General features: G+C 37.0%; 1 protein-coding gene across 1 annotated transcript; it reads left to right on the top strand.

Annotated features, from left to right (window-relative positions):
* Positions 1 to 395: 395 nt before the first annotated feature.
* Positions 396 to 16,318, top strand: LOC137387591 (solute carrier family 13 member 2-like). Its single transcript, XM_068074061.1, has 9 exons — positions 396 to 530; positions 1,129 to 1,255; positions 5,064 to 5,475; positions 7,225 to 7,353; positions 10,161 to 10,346; positions 11,727 to 11,934; positions 12,249 to 12,410; positions 13,586 to 13,723; positions 16,163 to 16,318. The coding sequence occupies exons 1-9, from the start codon at positions 399 to 401 to the stop codon at positions 16,316 to 16,318; spliced, it is 1,650 nt and encodes a 549-aa protein (XP_067930162.1). The 5' UTR covers positions 396 to 398.
* Positions 16,319 to 17,911: the final 1,593 nt, after the last annotated feature.

The raw sequence follows: 17,911 nt of genomic DNA, 5'->3' as shown, positions 1-17,911 counted from the left end.
TATCACATGGCTGATAGTATGAGAGTAACTTTATGGAGATTTGCATAAAATAAAGGTTATCTATGTGATGTTAGTAAAATAACTCTATGAATTGAGATAGGTGTAAAGAGAAGTTCCTGATGAATCAGGAGCACAAGTGATCATTAAAACATGAATAAAAACTTCAATGAAAACTATTTTGTTGGCAATGAGAAGTAGCCTGTGGTCTCTACATTTAGTACAAAGCTGGAAAATACCATTCAAGTGTCTCAAGACCTTCCTATCGTAAAAAACCTGAATCATGCGCTATAAAGATTTGGTCTATAAATTCATAAACTAGATCCAGAAACCACTAGAGAGAGCATGACAACTATTCGTAAGCTACTACTGTCTGGTTGCAGGCATGTAACTGCCTCTACATGTTACTGCTCATGGCTGTCTATTGGTGTACAGAGACATTACCTCTGGCTGTCACCTCCCTAATACCACTATTCCTTGCACCAGTGCTTTCTATTCTAAAGGCAGGAGACGTGGCTAAGGAGTACTTGAAGGTATTATCAAGTTTTTATATTTAGCTTTTAGCTTATGAATTGTTTGCCACGATATCATGTTTACAGTTTATAAGATAGACCAATCATACATACGGTATGCTGATATATATATAATGCTGCCTTCATTGCATAGACGGAGTCGAGTTAATTTTTTATAAAACTGAGCCTTTTGGCAGTGCACTCCACTTGGTAGCAATTATTACGAATAGTACTTTTATTGGTTTCACATTCAAAGATAACTTTTGAAAATTAATGATTTGGTGGACTATCACTGCAGTGGCAGTGTCTGCCATGCGGGTGTTTGCATTTAGTCAACCCACCAGTTTATCTGTAACATGATGCTGTATTACTTTCGGCAGATCACTCAAATTGGTAAGAATTATTGTGGAAAATATTTTATTGATTTCACATTTGAAATAAATGTTGAAAATTAATGCTAAGACATGAATCCATTTTGTGTATGTATCGTTCATGTTCTACGCCTTAGTAATGTAATGTGAGGGGTTAGCAGTGCAGTGCTCACCATGTGTGTGGTCTGCATCTAGTTAATCCAGCAGTTGATCTACAGTATGTTACATACTATTGCATTGCCTTGCAGGATTTGAATGTCATGTTCATGGGAGGTCTCATGATTGCCGTGGTGATAGAGCACAGCCAACTACACAGGCGTATATCTCTGGGAATATTGCGAAAAATGGGAACAAATCCAAGATTTCTCATGTTAGGTAAAGTATTTGCATATGACATGCACGTAATGACACATCTTTGGAAATTAGAGAGGGTAAACTCTTTCTGTATGTACATTGTTTTAAACCTCCTTGAGTGCTTCATAACAACTTCAGTAAATGAACCATTTCAAAAACATTTGTGGAAGTAGTTAGCAAAGCATGTGGAAAGCGCTTGCAGCAATAATAGCAAATGACATTACACACAACTACTATATATACATGTATATATAGAGTGTATTTGATAATCTGTACTACAATACTATATATACTACGATAATCTGTCTGAAGCCACCATAGGAAAAAAAAATGCCTTCTGTGAGATTCGAACTCAAACCTCTCATAATAGTAGACAAACTGTTGACCACCTGCACCAATCACTCGCCTTGCTGTTGTGTGGAATAATTGTGCGGTTAATTATTACACCTGAGAATCTCACACAGCACAGGACTGCCTGGGTACTAGTCATGCATAATATGTGCTACACGCTTGTAAAGTGCATGTTATGATGAACTCTTTGTACCTTTTACAGTGAAGAAAATCCACAGCTTGTTTGCTGAACGCTTGAATCAAACAGCATTTAAGTATTTGTTCAGACAAGTATTTACTTACATTTGAGGAACAATGATACTCTTTCATGTGGAGAGTTGTCATTCTTATTAGGATGAAAGAGAAAGCAATTCTTACTTCTGAATGTGCGAGATCGTGTTTGTTTGTACAAGTGTGTACTCCCATGTTTATGATGTTTTCGAAGCACACTCGTTAAAGTGTTAGCCAAGTTCAGAGATGATCTGCCAAACTTGACAAATAAGTCTTAAATCTTGTTGTGCTTACAAAACATTAGCTTTCTTGGTACACTGAGACTACATCAAATAGCTGTAGACAGGTAGCTTAGTTTGCACAACAAATACAGTTTGACAGCTGCTGCCAGGTTACAGAAACATGTAATTATTTTAGATGACTCATACACAGAATTATCATTGGCAGCAGCATATCCTAGCCCTCAGAAGTTTAATGTTAACCAAGCAAACTATGGTACCCGAGAACATCTAAAGTATATGCATGCTTGAACACGACATAAATATTAAGAATTCCATTTAGCAATATGGATGCCAAGAATATATATTGGCCCTTTTAAAGTTAGGGATTACTACTAATCACTGGTTGTCATATAAAGCTTGTGATAGTCTTAGTATTAACAGTGCCAATTCTCACAATGATAATTACCAAGATGATAAAGTTTATAATGGTATTAATAACAATAATTATGACAATAATAATAATAAGGGAACAAGGTCGATGGCAGAAAATGCCGCCAGCTTAAACTGTGATAAAACTGATAATAATAACAAAGAAGACAAAACATCGTTGTAAAGGATAGAGAATGTAAAGACTGGTTGATAAACTATATCTTACCAGCAGCTAGGAAATCTAGTGAAACTGAGAGGGAGTAAAATAGCAAAATTTACTATGGGAAACCTGTTTAAATGCGGCACTATGCATTAGTGCACTATGCAGTAGTATGCATAGTGCACTAATGCAGTAGTATGCATAGTGCACTAATGCAGTAGTTTGCATAGTGCATTAATGGAGTAGTATACATAGTGCACTAATGCAGTAGTATGCATAGTGCCCTGATGCAGTAGTATGCATAGTGCACTAATGCAGTAGAATGCATAGTACACTAATGCAGTAGTATGCATAGTGCACTAATGCAGTAGTATGCATAGTGCACTAATGCAGTAAAATGCATAGTGTACTAATGCAGTAGAATGCATAGTACACTAATGCAGTAGTATGCATTGACTTGGAGCTGTAAGAAAATGTGAAGATGAACTGAAACACTTACTGGTTAATACCAAAAAGATCCGATTTGATTCACTACTAGGATCAGCTAGAATTTTAAGCAAAAATATAACTTAGTCAGCTAGTTGTTCATACATTGCTCAATAATTATGCTTACAACTAACGAAGCACCAAGCCGTGTTCACAAGCAATAGTACTCACTATTAGTTGAAGCACCAAGCTGTGTTCACAAGCAATAGTACTCACTATTAGTTGAAGCACCAAGCTGTGTTCACAAGCGATAGTACTCACTATTAGTTGAAGCACCAAGCTGTGTTCACAAGCAATAGTACTCACTATTAGTTGAAGCACCAAGCTGTGTTCACAAGCGATAGTACTCACTATTAGTTGAAGCACCAAGCTGTGTTCACAAGCAATAGTACTCACTATTAGTTGAAGCACCAAGCTGTGTTCACAAGCGATAGTACTCACTATTAGTTGAAGCACCAAGCTGTGTTCACAAGCAATAGTACTCACTATTAGTTGAAGCACCAAGCCGTGTTCACAAGCGATAGTACTCACTATTAGTTGAAGCACCAAGCTGTGTTCACAAGCGATAGTACTCACTATTAGTTGAAGCACCAAGCCGTGTTCACAAGCGATAGTACTCACTATTAGTTGAAGCACCAAGCTGTGTTCACAAGCGATAGTACTCACTATTAGTTGAAGCACCAAGCTGTGTTCACAAGCGATAGTACTCACTATTAGTTCAAGCACCAAGCTGTGTTCACAAGCGATAGTACTCACTATTAGTTGAAGCACCAAGCTGTGTTCACAAGCGATAGTACTCACTATTAGTTGAAGCACCAAGCTGTGTTCACAAGCGATAGTACTCACTATTAGTTGAAGCACCAAGCTGTGTTCACAAGCGATAGTACTCACTATTAGTTGAAGCACCAAGCTGTGTTCACAAGCGATAGTACTCACTATTAGTTGAAGCACCAAGCTGTGTTCACAAGCGATAGTACTCACTATTAGTTGAAGCACCAAGCTGTGTTCACAAGCGATAGTACTCACTATTAGTTGAAGCACCAAGCTGTGTTCACAAGCGATAGTACTCACTATTAGTTGAAGCACCAAGCTGTGTTCACAAGCGATAGTACTCACTATTAGTTGAAGCACCAAGCTGTGTTCACAAGCGATAGTACTCACTATTAGTTGAAGCACCAAGCTGTGTTCACAAGCAATAGTACTCACTATTAGTTGAAGCACCAAGCTGTGTTCACAAGCGATAGTACTCACTATTAGTTGAAGCACCAAGCTGTGTTCACAAGCAATAGTACTCACTATTAGTTGAAGCACCAAGCTGTGTTCACAAGCGATAGTACTCACTATTAGTTGAAGCACCAAGCCGTGTTCACAAGCGATAGTACTCACTATTAGTTGAAGCACCAAGCTGTGTTCACAAGCGATAGTACTCACTATTAGTTGAAGCACCAAGCTGTGTTCACAAGCAATAGTACTCACTATTAGTTGAAGCACCAAGCTGTGTTCACAAGCGATAGTACTCACTATTAGTTGAAGCACCAAGCTGTGTTCACAAGCGATAGTACTCATTATTAGTTGAAGCACCAAGCTGTGTTCACAAGCGATAGTACTCACTATTAGTTGAAGCACCAAGCTGTGTTCACAAGCGATAGTACTAACTATTAGTTAAAGCACCAAGCTGTGTTCACAAGCGATAGTACTCACTATTAGTTGAAGCACCAAGCTGTGTTCACAAGCGATAGTACTCACTATTAGTTGAAGCACCAAGCTGTGTTCACAAGCAATAGTACTCACTATTAGTTGAAGCACCAAGCTGTGTTCACAAGCAATAGTACTAACTATAAAATACTATCCATTATGCCTTAGAATTTTTATACCTTCTTCCAGCCTCACATCAACAGCGCTTTCACCTTGTTGTTTCCACACACAAGCTACTGCGTGATGCTCTGTTGACAAATTATTATATCGCTGACAGGCTTCATGCTGCCGACATGGTTTCTCTCTATGTGGATAAGTAATACAGCGACGACAGCCATGATGCTGGCCATAGTACAGGCAGTCATAGACCAGCTCAGTGCACAGGAACTTAATGTGGCAGAGCCTAGCGACGACTTACGAATGACGGCGTTAGAAGCGGGCAGAAAAGTGTCAAGTGGAATAAACAATAACGCTTTTGAGTCAAGCCATACGATGTCTCACGAGAATGAAATGAGCTCTCCGGAATGTTCCACCGATGAAAGTGAGAGAAAAAATCAAGTAACTAACTCTTCATGGGAATCCACTAGTAAGGCTCTAAGTCTATGCGTCTGCTATGCAGCAACGTGCGGAGGGATAGCAACTCTTACCGGATCAGCCCCTAATATTATTCTCGGCGAAAACGTCAATCGGTGAGAGTTATTTGAATTATGAAGCACTAAATGAATAACTTGAATTTTAAGACTCATCGATAAACTGTGGCTCTTTGTGTAGCCAGAGTCATTTCGAAACAAAACTGTTGGTCTGTGCCGATAAAGATAAAACTGACGCAACTGTGATTGGCTGAAATAGTTGTTTAGTTAACTGATCATGGTTTAATTTTATTCTTTTACAACCTAAGCTAGATGATATAGCACACTAGTCGCTTGCACTACTTGCAGAAAATGCTATAACTATTTATTGAAATGCTTCCAGCGGTCCTACACTATTTAGCCCCAAGGTAAATCTACTAGAGGAAACTTTAAAGTAAAATCTGCTTTTACACCGAGACAGTAGAAGTGTGTATCTACTACAATATTTCTTTAGCAATTGAGCTCTTTGACTCATTTGAATATACATGTATGTAGCGAACTTAAGGAAAGAATACTTAATTTGTTTCCTCATTCAATTATTTCTTTCATGTCAAGTATGCTAAAGTTTTAAATGACTTCATCTTGTGGTTCCAGAAGTAATAATTTTACACACGCCGAGCCATGCTTTTTCAATATGGCAGAGTCAAGATACATCAAATTTCTGTTGTCTAAAGTGAAGTGATATGTCAAAAAGATACAATTATGTAAAACATAGCAGAATCGATGCAAAAATCAAAAATGGGTGATAAGCGGTGCTAGAAGCAGCACCCAATCATGAACATAACACTATACTCTCTGCCAAATGAAAAATATAGTTGCCAATCTCAATAGTATGCAACGTGCCCATCTGAGATTCGAACAGATACTAACAGTGATTTTACCCTTCTCCAGTGCTTCCAAAAGTCAATCCTTTGTTATGATAATCATCAGCAAAGCCATGCAGTAATTGCACGCAAACATCAACATGATAATCTACTGTTTTTATCACATCACAAAAAGAACTTGCTAATCTGCAAGAAAGCAAAATGCTTTTAGGCTATTTTTACCATATAAAATGACAAACTTTACTAATAAGCTAAACTAAAAATAAACATAAAGCTTTGCTATGCTTGCACCATTAGCATTATTGATTAGCAAGTACATGGATTAGCGAGTACATGGATTAGCAAGTACATAGATTAGCGAGTACATGGAGTAGCGAAATAGATTAGCAAGTACATTAATTAGCAAGTACATAGATTAGCGAGTACATGGATTAGCGAAATAGATTAGCAAGTACATTAATTAGCAAGTACATGGATTAGCGAGTACATGGATTAGCAAGTACATGGATTATCGTACGAAGATTAGCAAGTATGTGAATTAGCAATCATGTGGATTGGCAAGTAGCCTACCATGGGTTAGCGAGTACATGGCTCGTATAAAATATTTTGTGATATATTTTTGATTTTACCTGAAAGAAAGGACTGCCACTGATACACATACAGTATATTTACGACAGAGCTCATTGTTGGTAGGATGATCTGAAGAAAACTGCAATGAATTTTGTGTTTATTAAGAGAATACATTGTCTAGGATCTTTCATATCAGCATGCACACTAAAGGGTAATCTATGTATAATTTTAGTTACAGAATTCCAGTCATTTTGTTTTGACCTGCCAACATTGGAGCTGAGTACATTTTATTGCTTGTGCTCTGATAAACTAGATTCTTCCCTGTTCAATTGGTTTCACTAGTAGGGTGACTTGAAGGTCTAGAGAGCAATGTTCCTCCATGAATTGCTGCTCTAGTTATGTGTCTGTGCTGTAGACTGTCTGAACAATATGACTACAACTTTGGTTTTGACTTCGTCTCGTGGCTGGGCTTTGGATTTCCCATCTCATTACTCATGGTTGTCACCACATGGCTTTGGCTCCAACTTTTCTTCATTGGATTCAGGTAGTATTTATACATATGAGAGGTGTGAGTATAATTATGTGAGTAGTATGTGTATATGTGAGAAGTGTGGTCATATGTGAGAGGTGTGGGTATATATGAGAGGTGTGAGTATATGTGAGAGGTATGGGTATATGTGAGAGGTGTGGGTATATGTGAGGGATGTTAGTATATGTGAGAGGTGTGGGTGTATATGAGAGGCGTGGGTATATGTGAGAAATGTGAGTATATATCAGAAGTGTGGGTATATGTGAGAGGTGTGGGTATATGTGAAAGATGTGGGTATATCTGAGAGGTGGGGGTATATGTGAGATATCTGGGTATATGTGAGAAGTGTGGGTATATGTGAGAAGGGTGGGTATATGTGAGAGGCGTGGGTGGATGTGAAAAGTTTGGGTATCTGTGGGAGGTGTGGGTATTTATGAGAGGTGTGGGTATATGTAAGAGATGTGGGTATATGTGAGAGGTGTGGGTATATTTGAAATATATGGGTATAGGTGAGAAGTGTGGGTATATGTGAGAAGCCTGGTTATATATGAGAGGTGCGGGTATATGTGAGAGGTGTGGGTATATATGAGAGGTGTGGGTATATGTGAGAGATGTGGGTATATGTGAGATATGATAGCTATATTTGATAGTTTGATATCATACTTCTATCATACTAGCATTGTCAGCGAAGATAAGAAGCTACTAGCAGTGTCAGCTGTTAGTAGTATCTACAGTAGCAGATGTTAGTAATATCTACAATATCAGCTGTTAACAGCATCTACAGTGTCAGCTGTTAGTAATATCTACAGTGTCAGCTGTTAGTAGTATCTGCAGTATCAGCTGTTAGTAATATCTACCGTATCAGCTGTTAGTAGTATCCACAGTATCAGCTGTTAGTAGTATCTACAGTATCAGCTGTTAGCAGTATCTACAGTACCAGCTGTTAGTAGTATCTACCTTATCAGTTGTTAGTAGTATGTACAGTATCAGCTGTTAGTATTATACGCAGCATCAGCTGTTAGCAGTATCCACAGTATCAGCTGTTGGTAGTATCTACAGTATCGCTGTTAGTAATATCTACAGTGTCAGCTGTGAGTAGTATCCACAGTATCAGCTGTTAGTAGTATCTACAGCATCAGTTGTTAGTAGTATCTACAGTATCACTGTTAGTAATATCTACAGTGTCAGCTGTGAGTAGTATCCACAGTATCAGCTATTAACAGTAGCCTATCCTTCTTTGTCTCTTTGGCTGATAATCCTATGATCCATGTAGTTTCATAGTTTCCTATGACGGACATTTTACAATAAGTAAAACAAATGTGTTTTTTCTTGAATAATCTAAACTTTGCCTCTTACTTTCATTCGTCAATCCAGTAACAGGATTTATTGTTTCCGTAGAAACTACTATATTGCTGGTAGATTTTTGGATTTTTGCCTTAAACCACACATGTCTGGTTTGAAAACTGAGTTTGAATATTAGAAATATTGACTTTTTGACAGATAAAAAATATTTTAAGATTGGCATCAAATATTGATCCATTACAATAAAATATTAATATGTAGAGCGTATCTCCAGATTGTATTACTTCCTTGACAAGCCACAGCAGATACGTAAGAAGCCATCTTCATGTCTATCTTTGTTTTACAGCTTCATGAACTTTGATTAATACGTATTCAAGACTAGCCAGCCTCAACTGCTGATCAAACCATTAGCTCATTTGTTGTTAGTGTTGCCCCGAGTCAGTTCTGTCATTAGTCAGCGCTGTCACTAGTCAGTGCTGTCACTAGTCAGTGCTGTCACTAGTTGGTGCTGTCACTGGTCAGTGCTGTCACTAGTTGGTGCTGTCACTGGTCAGCGCTGTCACTAGTCAGCGCTGTCACTGGTCAGTGCTCTCACTAGTCAGTGCTGTCACTAGTCAGCGCTGACACTGGTCAGTTCTGTCACTAATCAGTGCTGTCACTAGTCAGTGCTGTCGCTAGTCAGTGTTGTCACTAGTCAGCACTAACACTAGTCAGCGCTATCACTAGTCAGTGCTGTCAATACATATATTATACTGTCAGCGATTCTTGTTATCTTCTCATCTATCACTCCATCCCACCATCCTACCATACTGTATCTCTTGTCATAACATTTACTTTATGCTTTTCATTTTGCTTGTCATAACAAATTAGCATATTCGATAAGTGTCTACCCATATACCTCTCTCCTATCATCATGCGTCGAACTCCTAACTCTGATTTCATCCTTATAACTTTGCGCCAATATTTTTCACTTTCCTCGTATCTTCATTTTTCATTTCGTCATGATCAGTATTTATAAATACATTTCTTAGAGTCCTTTCCTTTCACTTTGGGTGACTGTCCCTTAGTCTAACATTACTTTCATCCAGCTCATTCACTCGGCTTGTATGCTTCTCTCTTCACCATTTCTTCCCAGCTGACTCTGAATAATTAAAACATTCCAATCCTTCCTCAGTGAAGCTCACCCAAGCCTCCAGTTGCAAAATCCTAACCACTCAATAATCAGTCTTGATCACACAACATCAGTTGTTGAGCACACAGGCTACATGATGTGCACTATGCAGTAGATTCACAGGCCACACAATGTACATTTGAAATAAATTCACAGGCTACATGATGTCCACCTTGCAGTAGGTTTACAGGCTAGATGATGTGCACTTTGCAGTATATTCCCAAGCTACACCATGCACATATTGAAGTAGATTTACAGGCTACATGATGTGTATTTTGCAATAGATTTACAGGCTAGATGATGTGTGTTTTGCAATAGATTTACATGCTAGATGATGTGTGTTTTGCAGAGGCAAGAAACAGAGTGAGAAAGAAAAGCTCCAGATAAAGACAGTGATAAACAATGCATATGAATCGCTAGGTCCATTCCAGTTTAAGGAAGTCCTCGCCTCTGGACATTTCTTACTACTAGCCGGTCTTTGGATCACTAGAAATCCTGGCGGTGTCGGGGGATGGGGCAGCTTGTTTGATGCTGGGTAGGTTCTTAGACTATAAGTTTCTCATATTCAACTCAGGTTTTGGTAAAAATTTGCTGAAACTGTCAGCTCGAACCTTATGATTGCTAGTACCTAGGTCTATTGCTATATGGTTACAAGTACCTAGGTCTATCGCTATATGGTTACAAATTCCTAGGTCTATTGCTATATGGTTACTAGTACCTAGGTCTATCGCTATATGGTTACGAGTGCCTAAGTCTATTGCTATATGGTTACAAGTTCCTAGGTCTATCGCTATATGGTTACAAATTCCTAGGTCTATTGCTATATGGTTACTAGTACCTAGGTCTATCGCTATATGGTTACGAGTGCCTAAGTCTATTGCTATATGGTTACAAGTTCCTAGGTCTGTCGCTATATGGTTACTAGTACCTAGGTCTATTTCAATATGGTTACAAGTACCTAGGTCTATCGCTATATGGTTCTTAGTGCCGAGGTATATCGCTAAATGGTTCCAAGTGCCTAGGTCTGTTGCTATATGGTTACAAGTGCCTAGGTCTGTTGCTATATGGTTAAAAGCTGTCGTTATCAACATTTTAATGGTTTTGTCAACTACATAGAAGGCAGTAATTATTAAGATAACCAAATAAACTCGTTTTCTTTAAAAATTGTTTTGCGTCTTTCTTTTCTACATACATGCAATGTTTTTTCTGAAATATTTCCGTTCTAGCGTTCTCTTCAGTTTTTTGATGAGATGATTTGATGTTGGACATGATAGCTCTTGCCTGGCTTTCCCATTACCTACCATAGCTGTGAGAGAATTTTGTTAGTTGCAAAATACTGCCCTAAAATTAATAGTAACGTTTGCAGCTGTTCCTATATTCGTTGGGGCATTAGGCTCACCAGTCTCAAATCTATAGGACAAACCGATCTAGTTAAATATAGACACAGTAGGATACTTAAAGCATTAATAACGATGCATTTACTTGGTAAATTTTGTTGAATTTAATCTGCAAATACCAAAAAAATTGTGCAAAAATATCTACACAACAGTCTTAACAACATTTGACTTTACGTAGTTCTATTAATCTACATTTATTTCGGTTAGCTGCCTCTATTTCCTAATGCTACATAGCGCTAATTTACTCTAAAAAACCATTTTGCTACCTACCACCTTAGCAGAATAGGTACCGTTGCTAAAGTCCACAGTCTATTCTACTCTGCTACATACCAATATTAGGGTACTGAGCTGCACAGTGTTATTTATATTTCATTTGACAGAAACGACACAATTTTTCCTAGCCTATAGTTCTACTGAGGGTGTGGGACGTTATCATAAATGGTACTCGGTTAATATTCAAGATAATGACAGCCTCTTTTGGTTTTGAAAGAAAACTCAAATAAATTAAACTTTTTTAGCTATGTATCAGACGCAACAGCTGTCATGTTTGTTGCTATCCTGGTCTTCATGTGGCCTTCAGAGCGACCAACCTTCAGCTGTTATTCTTTGGGTACACAAACTAAACAACGCAAACCTCTTGTAACATGGGAGGCAATCGTACACAAGGTTCCATGGGGTCTCTTGTTGTTGCTTGGAGGTGGATTTGCTTTGGCCAAATGTATAGAGGTAAGTGTGTACATGCAATGGTGGCTTCTTCTAAATCGTATCTTCAAGAGATATTTTTAGATCATTTGATCATCTCTGCAAGTGACCATATTATTTACTCTGGCATAATTAATAACAGTATTAATAGTAGCAACAATAATAAATATTTAAAAGAAAGTTCTGTCCAAGTTTAGTGGTTTTGAGAAAATGTGACATCTAGCAGAAATTGTGCAATCTCTCACTAGTAATAACACCTATAATAATAATGGTTATATAATAATTAAAATTCAATGTGATTTTGGATTTATCAATTACTTGAATGTTTTAATTTTTAGGTGTCAGGCCTGTCAAAGATATTGGGAGAAAGTCTGAACTTTTTTGCCGGCTGGCCTACCTGGGGAGTTGTCATGTGTCTCGGCTCTATTACAGCCTTCATAACCGAGATCACTAGCAATGCTACTATTTGTATTATATTACTGCCTATAGTTGCTAGTGTGGTAAGTATTTCATGACACCTTGTGAGATTGTGAGTTAGACATAGTAGGTCTGCCATGATACCTTGTGAGATTGTGAGATTGTGAGTTAGACATAGTAGGTCTGCCATGATACCTTGTGAGAGTGTGAGTTAGACATAGTAGGTCTGCCATGGTACCTTGTGAGAGTGCGAGTTAGACATAGTAGGTCTGCCATGGTACTTTGTGAGAGTGTGAGTTAGACATAGTAGGTCTGCCATGATACCTTGTGAGAGTGTGAGTTAGACATAGTAGGTCTGCCATGGTACCTTGTGAGAGTGCGAGTTAGACATAGTAGGTCTGCCATGGTACTTTGTGAGTGTGCGAGTTAGACGTAGTAGGTATGCCATGATACCTTGTGAGAGTGCGAGTTAGACATAGTAGGTCTGCCATGATACCTTGTGAGAGTGTGAGTTAGACATAGTAGGTCGGCCATGATACCTTGTGAGAGTGTGAGTTAGACATAGTAGGTCTGACATGATAACTTGTGAGAGTGTGAGTTAGACATAGTAGGTCTGCCATGATACCCTGTGAGAGTGTGAGTTAGACATAATAGGTCTGCCATGATACCTTGTGAGAGTGTGAGTTAGACATAATAGGTCTGCCATGATACCTTGTGAGAGTGTGAGTTAGACATAGTAAGTCTGCCATGATACCTTGTGAGAGTGTGAGTTAGACATAGTAGGTCTGCCATGATACCTTGTGAGATTGTGAGATTGTGAGTTAGACATAGTAGGTCTGCCATGATACCTTGTGAGAGTGTGAGTTAGATATAGTAGGTCTGCCATGATACCTTGTGAGAGTGTGAGTTAGACATAGTAGGTCAGCCATGATACCTTGTGGTCTTGTTTGTAATTAATAATTAGGTATTAGCTAAATCACACCTTTTTAGTTCTGCACAAAATATAGGTTTTTGTTACTATCAAATGTTATGTTTCAGAAGTTTTCAATTTTAAGAGAAATCTCCAAAATGATCTAACATTACTCGAATGTACTGTTAACAAACTATTTGTATTTCTAGCGCTCTAAAACTTACTATAGAATATTGTAACAATCAGTGTAAATAACAATGGCTGGGGTCACTATATTGATAGTTGCTTCTCAGTGTTAGTAAAATGGTTTACAAGCGTAACTCGTGTAGAGTTATCTGTTATTTGTAGACCAAGCAGCTAAATGTGCATCCTTTTTATTTGATGCTGCCAGTGACAGCCTGCTCTTCCTTTGCTTTTATGCTACCCGTAGCTACACCACCAAATGCGCTCGTATTTGCTACTGGAGTTCTTTCTATCAAGGATATGGTGAGCATCTTGCTGCCTCTAATATGAATCTTTTTATCAACAAATTTTGTTGAGCAATGAACATATGCAAGCAAATGCAGAAGATATGCTAATATCTGAAAATAAGCCCCTCTTTAAACTCAACGCAAAATTACTTCAACTGTCAACTACATATTTTAGCAACATATTGGCAGCATGCTGATAGCACAGAGTTAACATAATAGCGACGTGCAAAAGTCATAATGCCATATAAATGTAGAACAGCATTAATCCATGCTTAACTCAAGATCAAAATAAAAAAAGCTATATTTCTGGTTACTATACATGCAGATAACATACATGTAATGGGAGTATGACTAAAATGTGATCATGGAATGATAGTAACATGATAGTGATATCATTGTCACATGATGATGACATATTAGTGACCCAATGGTAACATGATGATGACATATGGATAAATTAATGAAGATCTCAGTGTATCATGAAGGTATCAGTGAAAGTGACATGTAGGTGTTATAGTGAGTAGGCTATATAGTAACAACATGGTCATGACAAGATAATGACATGATGGTGAGATAATAACAACTTCTAGTGATAATAAAGGGATCTCATAATAATTCTATATTGTTTGTTATGGCACAGTAACAACACAATATTAAATGTCTGATTTGATTAGGCCACAGTGATGCATACTGTTACAGTGGCAAGCACATAGAATATACTGATAATATAAAACATGTAAGTTGCTCACAATAAAATAAAAAAGTTGTTTGTAACACCATATTCATCTTATTCCTTTGTTTGAAGAAGTGTGTGAACTCAAATTATTTTTTACGTCAATTGATGTCAATGTGTCAATTGATGTCAATGTGTCAATTGATGCCAATGTGTCAATTGATGTCAATGTGTCAATTGATGTCAATGTGTCAGTTGATGTCAATGTGTCAATTGATGTCAATGTGTCAGTTGATGTCAATTGATGTCAATGTGTCAATTGATGTTAATGTGTCAATTGATGTCAACGTGTCCACTGATGTCAGCGTGTCAATTGAGGTAAATGTGTCAACCGATGTCAATATGTCAATTGATGATAAGTTCATCGATAGCAATGTGTGATTGAAAATGTCTATTTTTATCATTATATATACTTTGAAAAATAGAACTCACATTGGCCAATAAAGTTGAACCAAGGAGAAAAGCATAAGTTGTTTTGTACACTTTTAATTGTAAACTGTTGGATATTTTAGTGCGCACTTTAAAATGTTTTTTGAGAGTCAAATATGGAAATATTCTACTAAATACTAGAGGCACCGCACAAATATAAATGTTTTACTTGCAGAGGCAAGAATAGATGTGTTTTTAACACCTTAAACTTACAGATATTACGCTGTACAAGTAACTGTACTTACCTTAAACTTACAGACATAACACTGTACAAGTAACTGTACTTACCTTAAACTTACAGACATCACACTGTACAAGTAACTGTACTTAGCTTGAACTTGAAGACATCACACTGTACAAGTAACTGTACTTAGCTTGAACTTATAGACATCCCACTGTACAAGTAATTGTACTTACCTTAAGCTTACAGACATCACACTATACAAGTAATTGTACTTACCTTAAACTTATAGACATTACACTGCACAAGTAACTGTACTTACTTTAAACTTATAGACATCACACTGTACAAGTAACTGTACTTAGCTTGAATTTATAGACATCCCTCTGTACAAGTAACTGTACTTACCTTAAACTTACAGACATCACACTGTACAAGTAACTGTACTTAGCTTGAACTTATAGACATCCCAGTGTAGAATGCTTCACAATGATGAATAACTAATATTTATCTATTCCAAGAAGGTTTTTAAAAAACAATCGCGCAATAAAAATTAATAAGTTGGATTAAGATAATGCAATGGTAGCTTATAACACAAGGCTATAATACATTGGAAATATAATAATACACATAGGAATGATGCAGCAGCAACACAATGATAATACTGCGTCAATGCAATACTAATGGGTCATAATGTGGTAGTAATGCACTGATAACACAATGGCTTGGGAGCAGAAATACAACGGTACCACAGCGATTACGGCAATGGTAATACAGCAATAACACAATGGTCATGTAGCGATAATGCAATGGTAGTGCAGCAATAACACAATGGTCATATAGCAATAACACAACGGTCATGTAGCAATAATGCAATGGTCATGTAGCAATAATGCAATGGTCATGTAGCAATAATGCAATGGTCATGTAGCAATAATGCAATGGTCATGTAGCAATATTGCAATGGTCATGTAGCAATAATGCAATGGTCATGTAGAAATAATGCAATGGTCATGTAGAAATAATGCAATGATATTGCAGTTGTAACACAATGGTATTACAGAAGTAATGCAACGGTAATATGTGTATTGATAATGAATTTTGCATTTCAGGCCAAGGCTGGCTTTGCCTTGAACATCATTGGAATCTGTGTAGCCACACTGGCAACTATGACGTGGGGTTCAGCTTTATTCCATCTCGACAAGTTTACATACCCCCAGCTCAACATTACCAACACCACAACTAATAGCGAAATCCTGTCATTCTAAGGATAGACGAAGGCTGTCAATAATTTATGCTGCAGTAATACTGTACATATCCATTTACTTCATGCGTTTCTCACTAGATGTGCTGTAACACTGTCAGCATTCTCACTAAATATGTTAAAACACTGTCAGAATTCTCATTAAATATGTTATAACCTTGTCAGCATTCTCACTAAACATGTTATAAGACTGTCAGCATTCTCACTAAACATGTTATAACACTGTCAGCATTCTCCCTAAATATGTTATAACACTGTCAACATTCTCACTAAATATGTTATAACCCTGTCAGCATTCTCACTAAATATGCTATAACACTGTCAACATTCTCACTAAATATGTTATAGCACTGTCAACATTCTCACTAAATATGTTATAACACTGTCAACATTCTCACTAAATATGTTATAACACTGTCAACATTCTCACTAAATATGTTATAACACTGTCAACATTCTCACTAAATATGTTATAACACTGTCAACACTCTCACTAAATATGTTATAACACTGTCAGCATTCTCACTAAATAGGTTATAACCCTGTCAACATTCTCACTAAATATGTTATAACAATGTCAACATTCTCACTAAATATGTTATAACACTGTCAACATTCTCACTAAATATGTTATAACACTGTCAACATTCTCACTAAATATGTTATAACAATGTCAACATTCTCACTAAATATGTTATAACACTGTCAGCAAAAGTATGATTTTATTTTTGGTGCTATCTAGCTCTATGCAGGTCTCTGTAATGTAATGAAGATGTCATTTTGCTCAATAATTTTCTTTTACTTTTGGTCGCAAACTTGCTTATCAATATTATAATTTCTTATTATTATTAATAAGAATTATAATAATTAATAATAATAATTTTTGAATACCAGTCTTTATATAGTAACTTTTGACTATGTGATGTTATCTGTCTACTGTATGTTTAAGATGCAGTAGAAGTCCAACAGCAATAATGACAGATGTGTCGTGATATTTGACATGTTCCGCTATTTAAATACACATTGAAAGAATGTTTCAGTTGTATAACATTTGACTAGTGTTTGAAGGGTATTGTGTTGTAGTATAAAATAAAGTCAGGGATAATCATATTTTCAACTCACATACACAAGAGTTCTGTTGTGTTCTTGTTTTGAAATTTTATTTAATAGTATTTAGCATTTCCTGTTTTTCCATTCCATTTCCTGACGCAAACCTGATCTTAAACTATAATTATATAGCATTTTTAAGCCAATCAGAGCAAAGATGCAGGAGCTTTTTTGACATGATCGCCTGTAACTGAAGTCTCTTATGACATCATACCATCCATTGCCATTCATTTTAAAAATGTGTTACAAGCATTTTAAAAACATACTCGAAATGTGCAAGCTCTGCAATTTATCCTGGCATAGTATTCAATTCTTTGTTAAAAATGATGCAGAAAATATTTTTACAGCTTTGACTGATGAAATTGTGAAATGGTTGTAAATGTACACGCTATTTGTACACTAGCGACTAGCCTACCAGCGACTAGCCTACTAGCGACTAGCCTGCTAGCGACTAGCCTATTAGCGACTAGCCTATTAGCGACTAGCTTAC

Source organism: Watersipora subatra, chromosome 1, assembly GCF_963576615.1.
Source record: "Watersipora subatra chromosome 1, tzWatSuba1.1, whole genome shotgun sequence".
Taxonomy (NCBI): Eukaryota; Metazoa; Bryozoa; class Gymnolaemata; order Cheilostomatida; family Watersiporidae; genus Watersipora; species Watersipora subatra.
This window is presented reverse-complemented; position numbering and strand designations above follow the sequence as displayed.